The sequence below is a fragment of the Mesoplodon densirostris genome, chromosome 14, assembly GCF_025265405.1.
Source record: "Mesoplodon densirostris isolate mMesDen1 chromosome 14, mMesDen1 primary haplotype, whole genome shotgun sequence".
Classification (NCBI taxonomy): Eukaryota; Metazoa; Chordata; class Mammalia; order Artiodactyla; family Ziphiidae; genus Mesoplodon; species Mesoplodon densirostris.
In genome coordinates this window covers 7222549-7236914 of record NC_082674.1, presented here as the reverse complement: position 1 = coordinate 7236914, position 14366 = coordinate 7222549, and the positions used below count along the sequence as shown (strand labels likewise).

General features: G+C 43.2%; 1 protein-coding gene across 1 annotated transcript in view; it reads left to right on the top strand.

Annotated features, from left to right (window-relative positions):
• The first annotated feature begins 588 nt into the window (after window positions 1-588).
• The window catches only part of YWHAQ (tyrosine 3-monooxygenase/tryptophan 5-monooxygenase activation protein theta), a 33563-nt gene continuing 19785 nt past the window's right edge, over window positions 589-14366 (top strand). The window contains exons 1-2 of the mRNA XM_060117293.1: window positions 589-698; window positions 1126-1483. Coding sequence (XP_059973276.1) covers window positions 1190-1483 — 294 coding nt within the window. The 5' untranslated portion in view covers window positions 589-698; window positions 1126-1189. The remainder of the gene's footprint in view (window positions 699-1125; window positions 1484-14366) is intronic.

Sequence of the window (14366 nt, the reverse complement as noted above, 5' to 3'; positions counted from 1 at the left end):
ATGGGATTATTTCTAATTCGCGGTCCCCATCGCAACGTCATTAAAGGCTGAGTTCAGTGTATTGAGCTCCAGACCTTTGTCACGAATAGGAAGGTGGAGGAAAGGCAGGCGCTTGTGCAACAAAACAGCCGATGGTGTCACCCTCCCAGGCCGGACCTCACCAGGGCCGACGAGAGACGCAGCTGCATTAGCCCACAGGATGCAATGCACCATCAGCAACGGTGCTGCAGCAGGAGACCCGGCCACAGCAGGGGAGGTCATGGGAGCCTCCTGCTCCCGTGCCGCGCCCACGAGTGCCGGGGGTGGCAGGGAGGTTGAGGGGAGTTGGTAACAGCATCGCCATGGCAACAGTGACGTCCTTGTACCCTGGATCTAATTGGAGGAAACCCCGTGGCCGAAGCCGCAGCCTGCCGGCCAACCGAACTTGCCCAAGCCGACCCACCCTCCTAGCCTCCGCTTCCTCTCCTGCCCCGCCCCCTTCGCCCCCTTCCGCGCGCTCAGTCCTCATTGGCCAGAGGCGGGGAGGAAGGCGGGACTCTCGGGGACAGCTCAGCGCGCCATTGGGCGGGGGGAGCGAGGGCCGCCGCGCTGCGGCCCGCCTCCCGGCTCGGAGGTAGGCTGAGACGGGAGGGTCCTCGGCTAAAGCCAAAGGCGGATCAAAGTGGTGGGACTCGCGCCGCGGCCGCGGAGACGTGAAGGTGAGCGCTAGGGTCGCCCCCGGCCCTCCTCGGGTCGGGCCGGGCCCGAGAGTCCGGCGGGAGGCCAGCCCCGGGGAGCGGCTGGCCTCGACGCCGCTCTCCTCAGGGACGGCTCCGGCGGGAAGGAAGGTGGGGGCCAACGGCCGCTTCCATCTTGGGCCGGGCGGGCGCGGGAGCGGCCCTTCCTCCTCCTCCCCTTCCTCCTCCTCCTCCTCCTCCCCCCCGCCGCGGGCCGCTTCGGCTGGCGCCCCCGGGCCTCCCGGGCACCCCGCGAGGAGGATGGGCGGGGGAGGGAAATTCAACGGGGCCGCGCGTGCGGACACAGACAAAGGGGGCGGCGGGCGGGCGGGCGGGCTGCCGGGGCGGCGGGCGCATTGTCTGACGGCGCCGCCCCCGCCTTCTGCCCGCGACCCCGCCCCGCCCGCAGGCCCTCCGCACTCCTCCTCGGCATCCGGGTCGGTGCTCGCCCTCGCTGTCCTGTCCCCGGCCCCATGGAGAAGACGGAGCTGATCCAGAAGGCCAAGCTGGCCGAGCAGGCCGAGCGCTACGACGACATGGCCACCTGCATGAAGGCCGTGACGGAGCAGGGCGCCGAGCTGTCCAACGAGGAGCGCAACCTGCTCTCGGTGGCCTACAAGAACGTGGTCGGCGGCCGCAGGTCCGCCTGGAGGGTCATCTCGAGCATCGAGCAGAAGACCGACACCTCCGACAAGAAGCTGCAGCTGATTAAGGACTATCGGGAGAAAGTGGAGTCCGAACTGCGGTCCATCTGCACCACGGTCCTGGTGAGTCCGCGACCGTCCGGGCGGCGGGCGTCGAGGCGCCTTTGTGTGAGGCTCTCCGTGGGGAGTTCCCCGGGAACGGGAACGAAGTGGGGGCCGGGGCCTGCCTGACGCCCTGCCGACGCGTAGAGGGCTTGAGGAGGTCAGCCTTGGCTTCCTTAACGCGTTATTTCAGTTCTTGAGATGAAGAAGCTCCTTTTTCTTTTTTTTTTTTTCCTTTCTTTTTTTTTTCCGGTGGTAAGTATGTCTTTCCTAGGTGCTGCGTTGCTCCTCCACCAGATAAGTTTAAACATGAGAGTAGTTTTGTAGAAGGCTGACAATCGTTTTGCAGCGTCCTGAGGCGATCTGGGAACCCTTTAAACGTATTGAATCAGTTCGTAGGCTTCAGGCTTCCGTTGAAAGAAGGGGCGGGCGCCTTTTCCATAAAGATCACGTATGTAAGTCGGTTTTCCTCCCACATCCAGCAATGGAAATTTACTTCGAAAATCTGAATAGGTACCTCGTTTTTCAAGTAAGAGTATCTGTTGAGTTTTTCCTTGTTAAAAGCGGGGAAGGGGGAGAGTTTGGTAAATGTGAAAAAGGCACAGCTACATCAAAGGAATAAAATGTCCTGGGAAATTTCGGTGCTTGATACCATTTCTTCGCTGTTACATAGCTACACGTGAACCCCGAGGTGTTGAAATGGATTCAGGTCTGGTGTGGAGTAAGCGAGGAAAGCTTTCCAGGTTTTGAGCTGCCGGTCTTAGTTAGCTAGGGTGGCTTTGGGTGGAGTAGGGTGACCGCTGTATTCACGCTTATTGGTGAGAGAGAGCATTTTTAGCTTCGTCATTGTATGGATCTTTTGATCACTAAGATAAGTTTTTAAAATGTCAATACCAGCATTATATCCTGAGGTATTTTAAAGTGTTTTAATACTGCAAAGAGTCATTTCTACTAATAAAATATGAAATAGCCGCTGCGGTTGCCTCTTTTAAGTGCCACTTTTCCAAGGGGCCTACTGATTTTTGATGTGTTTGTTCCATGTTATGTTTTAGGTGGGCTTTGAAAGACAAACATGCTAGATTGGTGATTTTTCAAGAGGGAATAGAGGGGGAAATGCCTCTTGCTCTCCCAACCTTTGCTTCCTTGCCCTTGAGATTCGTGGGGCAGGAAAGTTTTTTCCTTTCACCTATTTTTCCAGTATAAATAACAAGTGACCTGAACGAAATCATGGCTGATGGAGATAACTGGTAAAGGGGCGAAGGAAGCAGTGCAGAGCATGTCTTAGAGGTGGAGAAAACTTCGAGATTATTTGCTTTATGTAGGCGAGATTTTATGTTCATCCATGTCTTAGGTTCCACTCCCTGCCTAGCATAGAGGAGACACTTAGGCTTTTGGAACTGAATTGCTTGTATTCAAAAAATTTGCCAGCTTGAAAGTGATGGTAGACTTCAGTGGCATATGGTAATGGTTATTGACAACATCCACTCTGTCATCGAGGAAGACTGTAAGAACTCCATATGTTAACGAGAAGCTTTTTTTTCTATGCATGTTTTACTTTGGGACACTCTCACAGCATATTTCAATCTCTTTGTTCTGTTATTGTTTTGCAGTGTTACTTACCCTGCAGCAATTCAGAATTACCACAGAATTTTTCCTGTTCTCTAGCAAGTTAGCTGGGAATATTTGTTTTATTTTGTGGCTCCTATAAATTTTAGTTTCTCTAATGGCATAAGTAGAGGAGACTTTGCTTAGTTGATAAGTGACTTGAAATAGAGACCAAATAGATCATTTCAGTAGGAGAGAACCCCTGAAATTAGGACAGGTTTTGTTTGTTTGTTTGTTCTGTTTTCTTCATATATACTAAGTGAAATAGAAGAGTTGATTCATCAGACACCAAGGAATAAATAAAATATTTTTATTAGTAGTGAAATGGCTTAAAAGACTAATTGTGACTTAACGGCCAACCTCCGAAAAAAGTCCTGAGGAAAGCCCATTGTCAAGTTGGCCGCTGTATTTGAGAGCTTAGCATGTGCAAGGCACTGTGCTAAAGCAGCATGGGGAAGAGCAATGCTGAAAACGGTAGATTTTGTCCTCCAGTAATTTATAATAAGGAGTGCATATGAGAAATCCCCAAATGTAAATAATATATAATTCCCGTAAGATGGTTATGAATAAAATGCTATGTAGTTTAAAGGAAACAGAAACCTCAGGAAAAGCTTTACAAAGAGGGGCTTTTGGAATGAGCATTGAGGGAGGGGGACCAAGGGGGCGGTGTCAATATTCCAAGCAGAAGAAGTATACAGGATGGGCCTTATTCATGGAAAAAGTTTTCTGTATGAGGATCAGAATATGTGCAGAGCTGGTGCAGGAGAAAAGCCTGTGAAAGAAGATAGGAACTATATAAGAGAATGTCAGAGGGAATTTTTCTCATTTGATTGACAGTGGGAAGACTGAAGATTTTCGAATGAGATGCAGGTGGCAGTATCTAGAATTCATGGTTTGGGTGCTAATTTCCGGTTTGTAATCTGAACTGATAGATAAGGAAGTGATAGACAAGTGAACAAGAATTTGAGAATTGGTAAATTAGTGATTTAATCAGGAGTCTATCAAATAATGGGGGAAGAAGAATGAAATCTAAAGTTGCTGAACATGAGCCAAAATTAGGTTTTCTCTCTTTTTTTCCCCTTTTTGGTGAACAAGAAGGAGAATTTAGTGTGGAGGAAGTGGATGACACTGACTTGTTATAGAAGGCTAATAAAAGAGTAACGTGGAGGGCTAGGCAAAATTTTGGTTTTAAATAGCAGAGATTCTCAGCTTCATCTTTCTATTTCATAGAGTAGGTTCAGGGTGGAATTATTTGGACTGTTTACTCGAAATGAACATGGCAGACAACTCTCAACCCTGTTGATAATCACTGTACTGAGAGAGGTTATTGAATTGCAGAGGCAGTAAAAAATGTTGAAATCCAAATATGTAATCTAAAGAGCAAAAGGAATTAACAAGACCCAAACAGCCAAGACCAGACTCTTCGTAGAATCTAAGAGAAGTTAAAGAGGAAGATATTACCAACTTATCTCTGTCTCTCAGTGTCATTTGTGAAACCAGAGGTTGGGCTAAAATTTCTAAGTCTGTTCCAATTCTGATACTCGGGGACTATAGAGTTATATGGTCCCAGTCATTCCACCTGTGCTCTGACTTCCAACTCTAAAATGACTAGTTTTTTATAGTCCAGGTTGAAGAAGAACATGTCCTTAATCATTTAAGAAATGTTGAAAAACTAACGACTTCAGTGAAATGTCTTTAGGAAGAGGGGATGCAGAAGTCATTGGTGATCCTAGTAAGCAGTGTTGAAAATAGCAAAGTTTAAGTGAAAAAGGTTAATACTGTAAGTTGTATGACAACCGGGCAGTGGTTAAAAACTTGAACAAGGTGTTTACGAGTCATTAAGAACTGGGGTGTGAGGTAAGGGTAATTGAAGAAATCAGAGGGCTCCACAAAGCACTTCTGGGACCTGAGAACAAATATCATGTACAAAGTTCATGACCTTGGAGTAAGAACAGGACACTTAGAGAATGTAGTTACAAGATAACCTCTGTCTCAGGCAACCCCATGTTATCCTTCTGTGTTAATGGTCTTTTTATTAGACTGTTTTCAGTAGGTTGCTTTAGTATAATGTATAAACGGTTTCAGGAGTTAAGGTCTATGTTGTGATTTTTTTTTTAAAGTAAGAATCATTTAAAATATATAGAAACTGAAATTTGTCTCTGGTGTGTAAAAGCCCTGTAATCTTAATTCCATAATGTGCTTGAATTTAGTTGTGTTCTGAATTAATCTCTTAATGAAAATATGTCTAGTGCTAGTTGTTATTTTGAAGTAAGACCAATATGTTGTTCTTGATAGTTAATGAGTCTTAATGTAATCTTTTTGACGTGATGGAAAAAGTATGGGCTCTGGAATCAAGACTGACTGTTTTTGGGTCATTGCTCCATAACCTTATAATTTTGTGACTGCAGGCAAGTTTCTCTCAGCCTCTGTTTCTTTATCTATAAACTGGTGATGATGGTTCTTGCCTTTATAGGCTTGTAGTTAAAATAATAGGTAATAACGGACATTTAATGGGCATTTACTATTATATACTAAGTACTGTTTTAAGCACTTGATATACTCACTGTGTTCCCATTAGTTAGGTTGATAGTATTATTTATGTTTTAAAGTTGAGAAAACGGGGGCATAAGGAAGTTAAGTAACCTGGTCAGTATCACAGAACTAGTGAGTGGTAGAGCAAGGATTTGAACCCAGGTAGTGTGACTCCAGATGAAAGTGTATGAAACACATTTGGCCCTAAATAACATAGTAGCTGACTAAAGATCACATTGTTTTGGGGAATTTGTACAGTTTAATAAATGTTTGTAAGTTCGGAGGGAGGGAGGATAGATCTGCGGTGGACGAAACTCACTTAGTCTATAATTTTGAAGCCCTCCTTATATCCAGGATATTGCAGTAAAATTTTTAAACTTGACTTTTGGATTTTTTGCATTTAGAGTGTAAGCTCCTTGAAGCTAAGAGTTGTTTCTGAAGAGTGAAATGGAATGGAATATTGTACATACAGGCATAGAAGTATAAGGTTTGATCAGTGGTTCTCAGCCAGGGTGAATTTACCCGCCATGGGACATTTGGCAAGTTCTGGAGATAGTTTTTGCTTGTCAAGGCTGGGGTGGGAGTGGGGAGGTGCTACTGATACACTGTGAGTAGAAACCTAAATGCTGCTAAGCATCACATAACGCATAGGAAAATCCCCCACCACAAAGAATTACCCAGCACAAATGTCAGTAATGACTGAGGTTGAGAAACTCTGGGTTAGGTTATAAATAAAACAAGCAGTATTAAGTTGTATTGAATTGTATCACACCTGTCCTTTAGATTCTTATTAATATATTGGCATCTTGTCAGAACCCTTTGTCTAGACTTCAGCTATTTTTTTTTCTTTGACACTCTTGTGTGTATGCTATTTAACTCTGCAGTTCACCTTTCTGGCACTTACTCACTTACTCAGTGGGTTCTGCATTTTCAAAGTTCCACCTCAGAGTTTACCTCCAAGGCCCTGAGCTTTTTTCTTTTAAAAAAAACTTGGGGGGCTTCCCTGGTGGCGCAGTGGTTGGGAGTCTGCCTGCCGATGCAGGGGACACGGGTTCGTGCCCCGGTCCGGGCCCCCCATGCCACGGAGCGGCTGGGCCCGTGAGCTATGGTCGCTGAGCCTGCGCGTCCAGAGCCTGTGCTTCTCAACGGGAGAGGCCACAACAATGAGAGGCCCGTGTACCGCAAAAAAAAAAAAAATTGGCACAGAGAAAAACGATCCAACTGAAATTATAGTGAAATCTGTTTAGGAAGAGGCAGTTAAAATTGATGAACAGGGCTTCCCTGGTGGCGCAGTGGTTGAGAGTCCGCCTGCCGATGCAGGGGACACAGGTTCGTGCCCCGGTCTGGGAAGATCCCACATGCCACGGAGCGGCTGGGCCCGTGAGCCATGGCCGCTGAGCCTGCGCGTCCGGAGCCTGTGCTCCACAGCGGGAGAGGCCACAACAGTGAGAGGCCCGCGTAACGCAAAAAAAATGGATGAACAGCAAATATTCCCCTCTCCTTCATAACTGCCATTAATAGTTTGGCATATGTGGTTCCAGACTTTCAAGCCTGTACTGTGTGTTTATTTGGATGTTGCATAATTATACTAATGCCCCACTGAACATTTAGGTTGTAAGCAAATTTTTCTCTTTTATAAACAACACTGGGAAGGACATCCTTGTTGCATGCTTTATGCTAGGATTTACTTAGGTTAAGTTTTGGGAAATGAAATTTCCAATCAGAAGATAACACATTTTTTTCCCCCCAGATAGCCCTCTGAAAAGATTTTATGTGTTTATACTGTCATCAGCTGTTGTTGAGAAAGGCCATTTCCCCTTACCCTCTCCAGCACAGACAGTTGTTTGAGGTTAACAAAAATCTAGTGACTGGAAGGGTTGAAATTTTACCTCCTTGTTCAGTTTTGGGTGTAATGAGGACTACCTTTGTTCTCATAAAGGGCCTGTTACCAGACTTTTTTTTTTTTTTTGAGTCTCATATACAGTTCCACTTATAAAATGATGCCATAGCATGGGATTAGTTAATTCAGGGTGCTTGACAGTTGGGAAATCTGCTTGATCATATTGATGTTTATTTATTCCTTTTTGATATTTATCAATACCAATTTTTGTATTTAGCACTAGTTCTTTCAGAGTAACAACGGAAAATATCTTTGTACCACTGACTTTCTAGGTATCAAGGAGGGATGTTAGAGAGGCATCATTTGAAAAGATGAGAAAAGAATAAAAACTATAGTTCATCCATTTCTACTTTAATTAAACTCTTAATCCATGGGTAAATCAACAATGAAGGTTCCTGAAATACTTCATGATAAATAATTTGACCAGATTCGAAAACATTGTTTGCATATTGAAGTGTTTAAAGACAAAATGATGCTGATACCTAGAACTTCAAAATAATGGGTGAGGGTTATAGATGAAACAAGTGTGTCTGTGAATTAATATAGTTGCAACTGGCTTTAATGGGAATTCATTATACTACTCTCTCTTCTCTTGTATATGTTTGCAGTTTTCCATAATTAAAGGGTTTTCACCCCTAGAAATTTTCCACTCTTACGTACTTACACAAGAGGAAAGACCTGTACAAGAATGACCATAGGGCCTCCCTGGTGGCGCAGTGGTTAAGAGTCCGCCTGCCGATGCAGGGGATACGGGTTCGTGCCCCGGTCTGGGAGGATCCCATATGCCGCAGAGCGGCTGGGCCCGTGAGCCATGGCCGCTGGGCCTGCGCATCCGGAGCCTGTGCTCCGCAACGGGAGAGGCCACAACAGTGAGAGGCCCGCATACCGCAAAAAAAAGAAAAAAAAGAAAAAAAAAAAAAAAAAAGAATGACCATAGCAGCTTTGTTCTAAGAGCAGAAAACTGAAAACAATCCATTAGTAGGAAAAAGGGTAAACTGAGGCATATTCATACAGTGGGGTACTATTCAGCTGTAAAAAGGAATGGACTACTGACGCATACTATAATGTAGATGAATTTCAAATACACGCTAAGTGTAAGAAGCTTTGCACAAAATAGTACATAATGTCATTCTATTTATATGAAATTCTAGAACAAGCAGAAGTAAGTAGTCTGTGGGTGAAAAATCAGAAGAGTGGTGACCTCTGGGGATGGAGGCAGGGACTGGCTCAAAGGGGCAGGAGAGAACTTTCTGTGGTGATTGTAATGTTCTTTGTGTTGATATGGATTTGCATTACACATGTATATGCATTTGTGGAAACTCAGCAAATATGCGCTTAACATTTGTTCATTTCATTGTATGTAAATTTTTGCTTCAAAACAAAATAAACTCTAGTTAGTGATATTCGTGTACTAATGTCTCAGTTTACACTAGAACTAGTAGAAATGGATGGATATTTGATAAAGCAGTTTGGTAAAAGGTTAATGGTAGGATCTGGGTGGTGGGTATATGGGTGCTCACTGTAATTGTTGGTTGCTGTATATTAGGGGTATAATATTCTACACGCTATGGTTGAATGCCTTTAATACCTATAGCAAAAAAAAAAAATAGTGAAACCCATGTCTTGTTGACCTCAAGATATGAGAACATGTCTCCTATCCACCTAGGAGATGGTCCTGATGGACTTGGCAACATAGCTTTTGTTTGCATTTGGAGGTGGATGCTTACTAGATTAATGGGGGTAAAGAATGCAGTGGAAGACTTACAGAACTGACCGGACTCTGGGGCAGTGGTTCTCAAGCTTCTCGGTCTTAGGATCCCCTTGCACATACTTGAAAATACTGTGGAACCTAAAAGGTTTTGGTTGTGTAGATTATATCTACAGATATTTACATTATTAGAAATTTAAACAGGATTTTATAATCCATTTTAGGATAATAAGTCCATTAGAAATTAACATTACTTGTGTTCTTTTTCAATTGTAGTAAAATATACATGATGCAGAATTTACCACTTTAAGCACATGCACGTCTATGGCACTAAGTAGATTCACACTGTTGTGCGGTTGTCACCACCTTTCCAGATATTTTTCATCTTCCCTAACTGAAGCTCTGTACCCATCAAACACTAACTCCCCATTCTCCCATCTCAGCAACCACCGTTTTGCTTTCTGTCTCTGAAATTGACAACTCTGGATACTTCGTGTAAGTATAATAACTTTTTTTTTTTTTTTTTTTTTGTGGTACGCGGGCCTCTCACCGCCGTGGCCTCTCCCGTTGCGGAGCACAGGCTCCGGACGCTCAGGCTCAGCGGCCATGGCTCACGGGCCCAGCCGCTCCGCGGCATGTGGGATCTTCCCGGACCAGGGCACGAACCCGCGTCCCCTGCATCAGCAGGCGGACCCTCAACCACTGCGCCACCAGGGAAGCCCTAACATTTTTTTAATAAAAAAATTGAATGAGAAAAGTGGCATTGCTTTATAATCTGTTGTAGTATCACGTCTCTTTTAGCTCTTGGAAAACTCCACTCATGAGAGAATGGCAGTGAAAAAGCAAATAGTACCTTAATACGTATTATGAAAATGGTTTGAGTTTGTGCCCTTCCCCATCCAGAAAGTTGGGGGGAGGGGTAGAAGTTCTGTGAACACATTTCAAAAATTGCTGCTCTGGGGGCATTCTGTGTGATTGAGCAGTTTCTGAGTAGTGGTCGTCATGTAGTGATGATTAAATTTGTAAAACCTTCCCCTCCCTTCCCATTGCCCAGTCCCTTTACCCCCCAAATTATTCTAGGAATATAGTTTTGGAGACCAGAAAAATCACAGACTTGATAATAAAGAAAAGTTTATTTTAGATATTGGGTAAGAAAGAGTCTCTGTTCATTCCTGAAAAACTAACTTGAGAACTAGTATGTTGGAATGGCTTCTGCTTCCTTATGTTGAGAATGGTAAAGTAAGGTTAATATGATGTCTCACTCCCCAGTACCCAACCCAAAGGCAGAGGTGGCATGAATGAAATACGTAGATAATGGGCTTTTGGATCTGGTTGCATTTAGGCTTGAAAGTTAGCTCTTGAAGATAGGAAGTCAGGTTAGTTGTTAGCCAGCATTGGTTGAAGCATTTCAGTGAAACTCGTCTTTCACGAAGATCTTGACTATCCATTTACATTTTTTCTATCCAGCTGAACAGTATTCCATGATTTCTTTGTCAGCTGGGCCTTTTGCTCTGGATGGATTTGGCGTGGGGTGGTGCTGAATACATGTTGTAAAATATTCTCAGTTTACTGACTGCCTTTGACCATTCTCGTGTATGTTTGCTGCAGGCTTTACTTAGAGAAATGGAGAAACAGTGGTGCAGGTGGTGAGACCATGACTATAAGGACTTCTGTAAATTTAATCTAAATGCTTATTCTTTTGTAAAAAATATTTTATTATTATTATTTTTTTTTTAATTTAGTTTTGGCTGCGCTGTGTCATTGTTGCTGCACGCGGGCTTTCTCGTTGCGGTGAGCGGGAGCTACTCTTTGTTGCGGTGTGCGGGCTTCTCATTGCGGTGGCTTCTCTTGTTGCGGAGCACGGGCTCCAGAGCGCAGGCTCAGTAGTTGTGGCGCAAGGGCTTAGCTGCTGCGCGGCATGTGGGATCTTCCAGACCAGGGCTCGAACCCGTGTCCCCTGCATTGGCAGGCGGATTCTTAACCACTGCACCACCAGGGAAGCCCTAAATGCTTTATTCTTAAAGGACAGCCTTAGATTGCTCTTTGTAAGTGCCGAGGTGACTGTGGGAGATAAGTGGGAAAGTACGTGAAACTACTTTAAAACCATAATGATACTAAATCAGACTTTCTGCTGTTACTCATCTAGAGTATTTAGTACTCCCATTTTCCTTCTTATTTTGCTCATTCCGCCAGACATGACTTGAACACAGCTCAGAAAGGTTTTGCTCTTTTAAAACTATAGTATTAGATAAATGTAACTAAACATATATCAATACATATTAGGTGTTCTAATCTTTCAGCCTGGTACTATTTCCAAGTATTTGGCAGTACACTTCTATACCTTCAGTGATTGTGTTGCTCTCTCAGGATTCTGCTGAACTAGTAAAGAGGTTAGAAAGATTATAGTAAGGGTTTACGCATCCTTTAATCAGAGAATACTCTAGATTATTTGGGGACTGATTGCAGAGACCAGGTATTTGATTCTTAAGGATGTCAGAAACTTAAAAAAGAGTTTGGAAGGATTGACTATCCCGTTAATATAGTTGTGCTATATGTAAGTTAATTTTTATGTAATTTAGCTTTTAATATATTTGAAAAAAATTATGCAGTATTTAAACATCGAGGGACTGACATTTGAAATGGGGAATGGTATATATTGAGGTGACTTTATGTTCCTGGACAAATTGAGATGGGAGTCTTTATCAAACTACCAATGGTCCCCTGGAAATTTTTATTTCCTCCTGACCTTTCCCACATCTACCAAGATACTTGGAGTAGAAAAAAACCTGAGAACCATATAATTAGAGAAGGGATCAAGAGAGTAGCAACTTCAAAAGATTAGGGGGCTTCCCTGGTGGCGCAGTGGTTGAGAGTCCGCCTGCCGATTCAGGGGACACGGGTTCGTGCCCCGGTCCGGGAAGATCCCACATGCCGCGGAGCGGCTGGGCCCGTGAGCCATGGCCGCTGAGCCTGCGCGTCAGGAGCCTGTGCTCCGCAACGGGAGAGGCCACAACAGTGAGAGGGCCGCGTACCGCAAAACAAAACAACAACAAAAAAAAGATTAGGGAAGGAGGTAGGGGAGAGTGCATTGGCCAGGCTCAATGACAAAATTTGTTAATTTTGATGAAATATGACTTATTTTTTTTTCTTAGGCTGCTTGTGCTTTTGTTGTAATATTTAGGAAACCATTACCTAATCCAAGGTTGTAAAGATTTATACCTGTGCTCTTATCTAAGACTTCTACCATTTTAGGTCTTACATTCAGACTTTCGGTCCATTTGGAGTTAATTTTTGCATGTGGTGTGAAGTGGGGCCCAACCGTCATTCTTTTCATGTGGCTACTCAAGTTGTCCCAGCACCATTTGTTGAAATATTCATGTATGCTTGATCAGAAATTCTCAACTTATGGGGAAAATAACAAGTGGCTTGGCATAAAAGCTCACTTAAGGAAAACTTGTGATTGCTCCATTCTTCATGCTCTAGCCAAATTGTTCACCCAAAGCCCTGCATATTTTGTTTCTGTCCCTCTACTCACTGCTTTTCTTGGTTGGAAGCCCTTCCTTCTCCCATTTCTATATGTTGAAATCACACCTATCCTACCAGATATAATTTAGGTGCCACTACACTTGTTATTATAGTCAGTTACAAATTACAGCCTATTAATACTTTCAGATCTGTTTCCTTCTACCCTCCTATGTGCAATTATGGGTGGATGAGACATGTGTTTACCTGCAAGGAAACTGAGCCATATTGATTTACTTAGTTACATAGCCAGTTAGCTGTGACCTCAAATTCAACTCTTCTAGAATAGTGTTCTTTCTGTTCCCTCTGCCTTTCATAGTAAAGCCTTCCTTTATAGACCCTATTCTTCTGAGATCATCTCATCTTTCTCTGGGTTCTCTCTTGTGTGTAAGTCGGGGAGAGTCAAGGCTTTATAAGTCTGTGCTCTTCAACTAGAGCAGCTTCCTTTTATCTCTTTTACTGTTTACTGGTATTGCTTAAAAAAGACTTAGGGCAGCAGGGAGAGAAAATAAACACTTCAAAAAAATTTGAAACCATTACCCTGTCAGATGGAGTCCAAGTTCCTTAACAGGACTTAGAAGACCTTCAAGCCTTTCCCTTTAGCTTCCTTTCTCACTAGTCACTCCTTCCCTCTGTGTTCCAGCCACATGGAATTATATGTTTCTCTCCTATATTCTGTACTTTCTTAGCTCTGCTCTTATTCTTTCCCCTATGTAAGCACGGGTTGTTATATTAATACAGTGTTTTGTTTTCCACCGTATAGTAATGAGACCCAATTCTGTATTGTCTGGAGTTTACAAGTGTCCTGAGTTCCTCTTGCGGCTGCATCTAAGTCAGATCAATATTGGTAAGCTGTAAGGGTATGTAAGAATAAAGACTTCGTCTATATTTTTTCTTCTGTATGCTCTTAAGCACTGCTTTATTTTTCAAGGTTATTTTTTGTGCTGTACCCAGTAGTTCAGTTGAATATAATCAGTAACCCATGTAAATTTAGGTGCAAATGCAGATAAATTTTTTTTTCTTTCTTTTTAAATTTTCTTCTCTTTATGCTCTGTAATAGATCTGGTAGACGAAAGGCTCAACTACAGGGTTGTATATAATTCAGCTGCAGAGGTAAATGTATGTGGCATGGGTTAGCCACAAATGGAAAAATTAGTCTGCAAATAATTGTGTAATTCCTATAATGTAGAAATGGCTTAATTCAATTTGTCATAGACTTACAAAAGACAAAGCTCATCTGAAAGTACACTGGTATCTTTGCTATTATCTATTTTTGGTAGTTTTCCTAGGATATAGCAAAACTTGACCCATATACTAAGCTAGCAAGGCAATTTTGACCTATTTTTAATTACTTGAACATATTTTCTTTTAGGTATCAGGATATCTGTCCAGTTGGATTACTTATGACCAAGCTAAGATTTGACTTCCTGTTCTGTTTGTTTTGTTTTCTTTTCCTTTTAGGGAACACTGTTGTTTTCTCACTATCATTTGTCATGTTTTACTTTGCAAATTGCAGTGGCTAACATAGTTTCTGGATACTAGTAAATTGCAAGTTCTCCAAGGGGAAGGAAGTATAGACATTGATGCTTGCCTTGGTTCTTCTGGTAGCACTGATCTGTAAGTGTTGGTAAATTGTG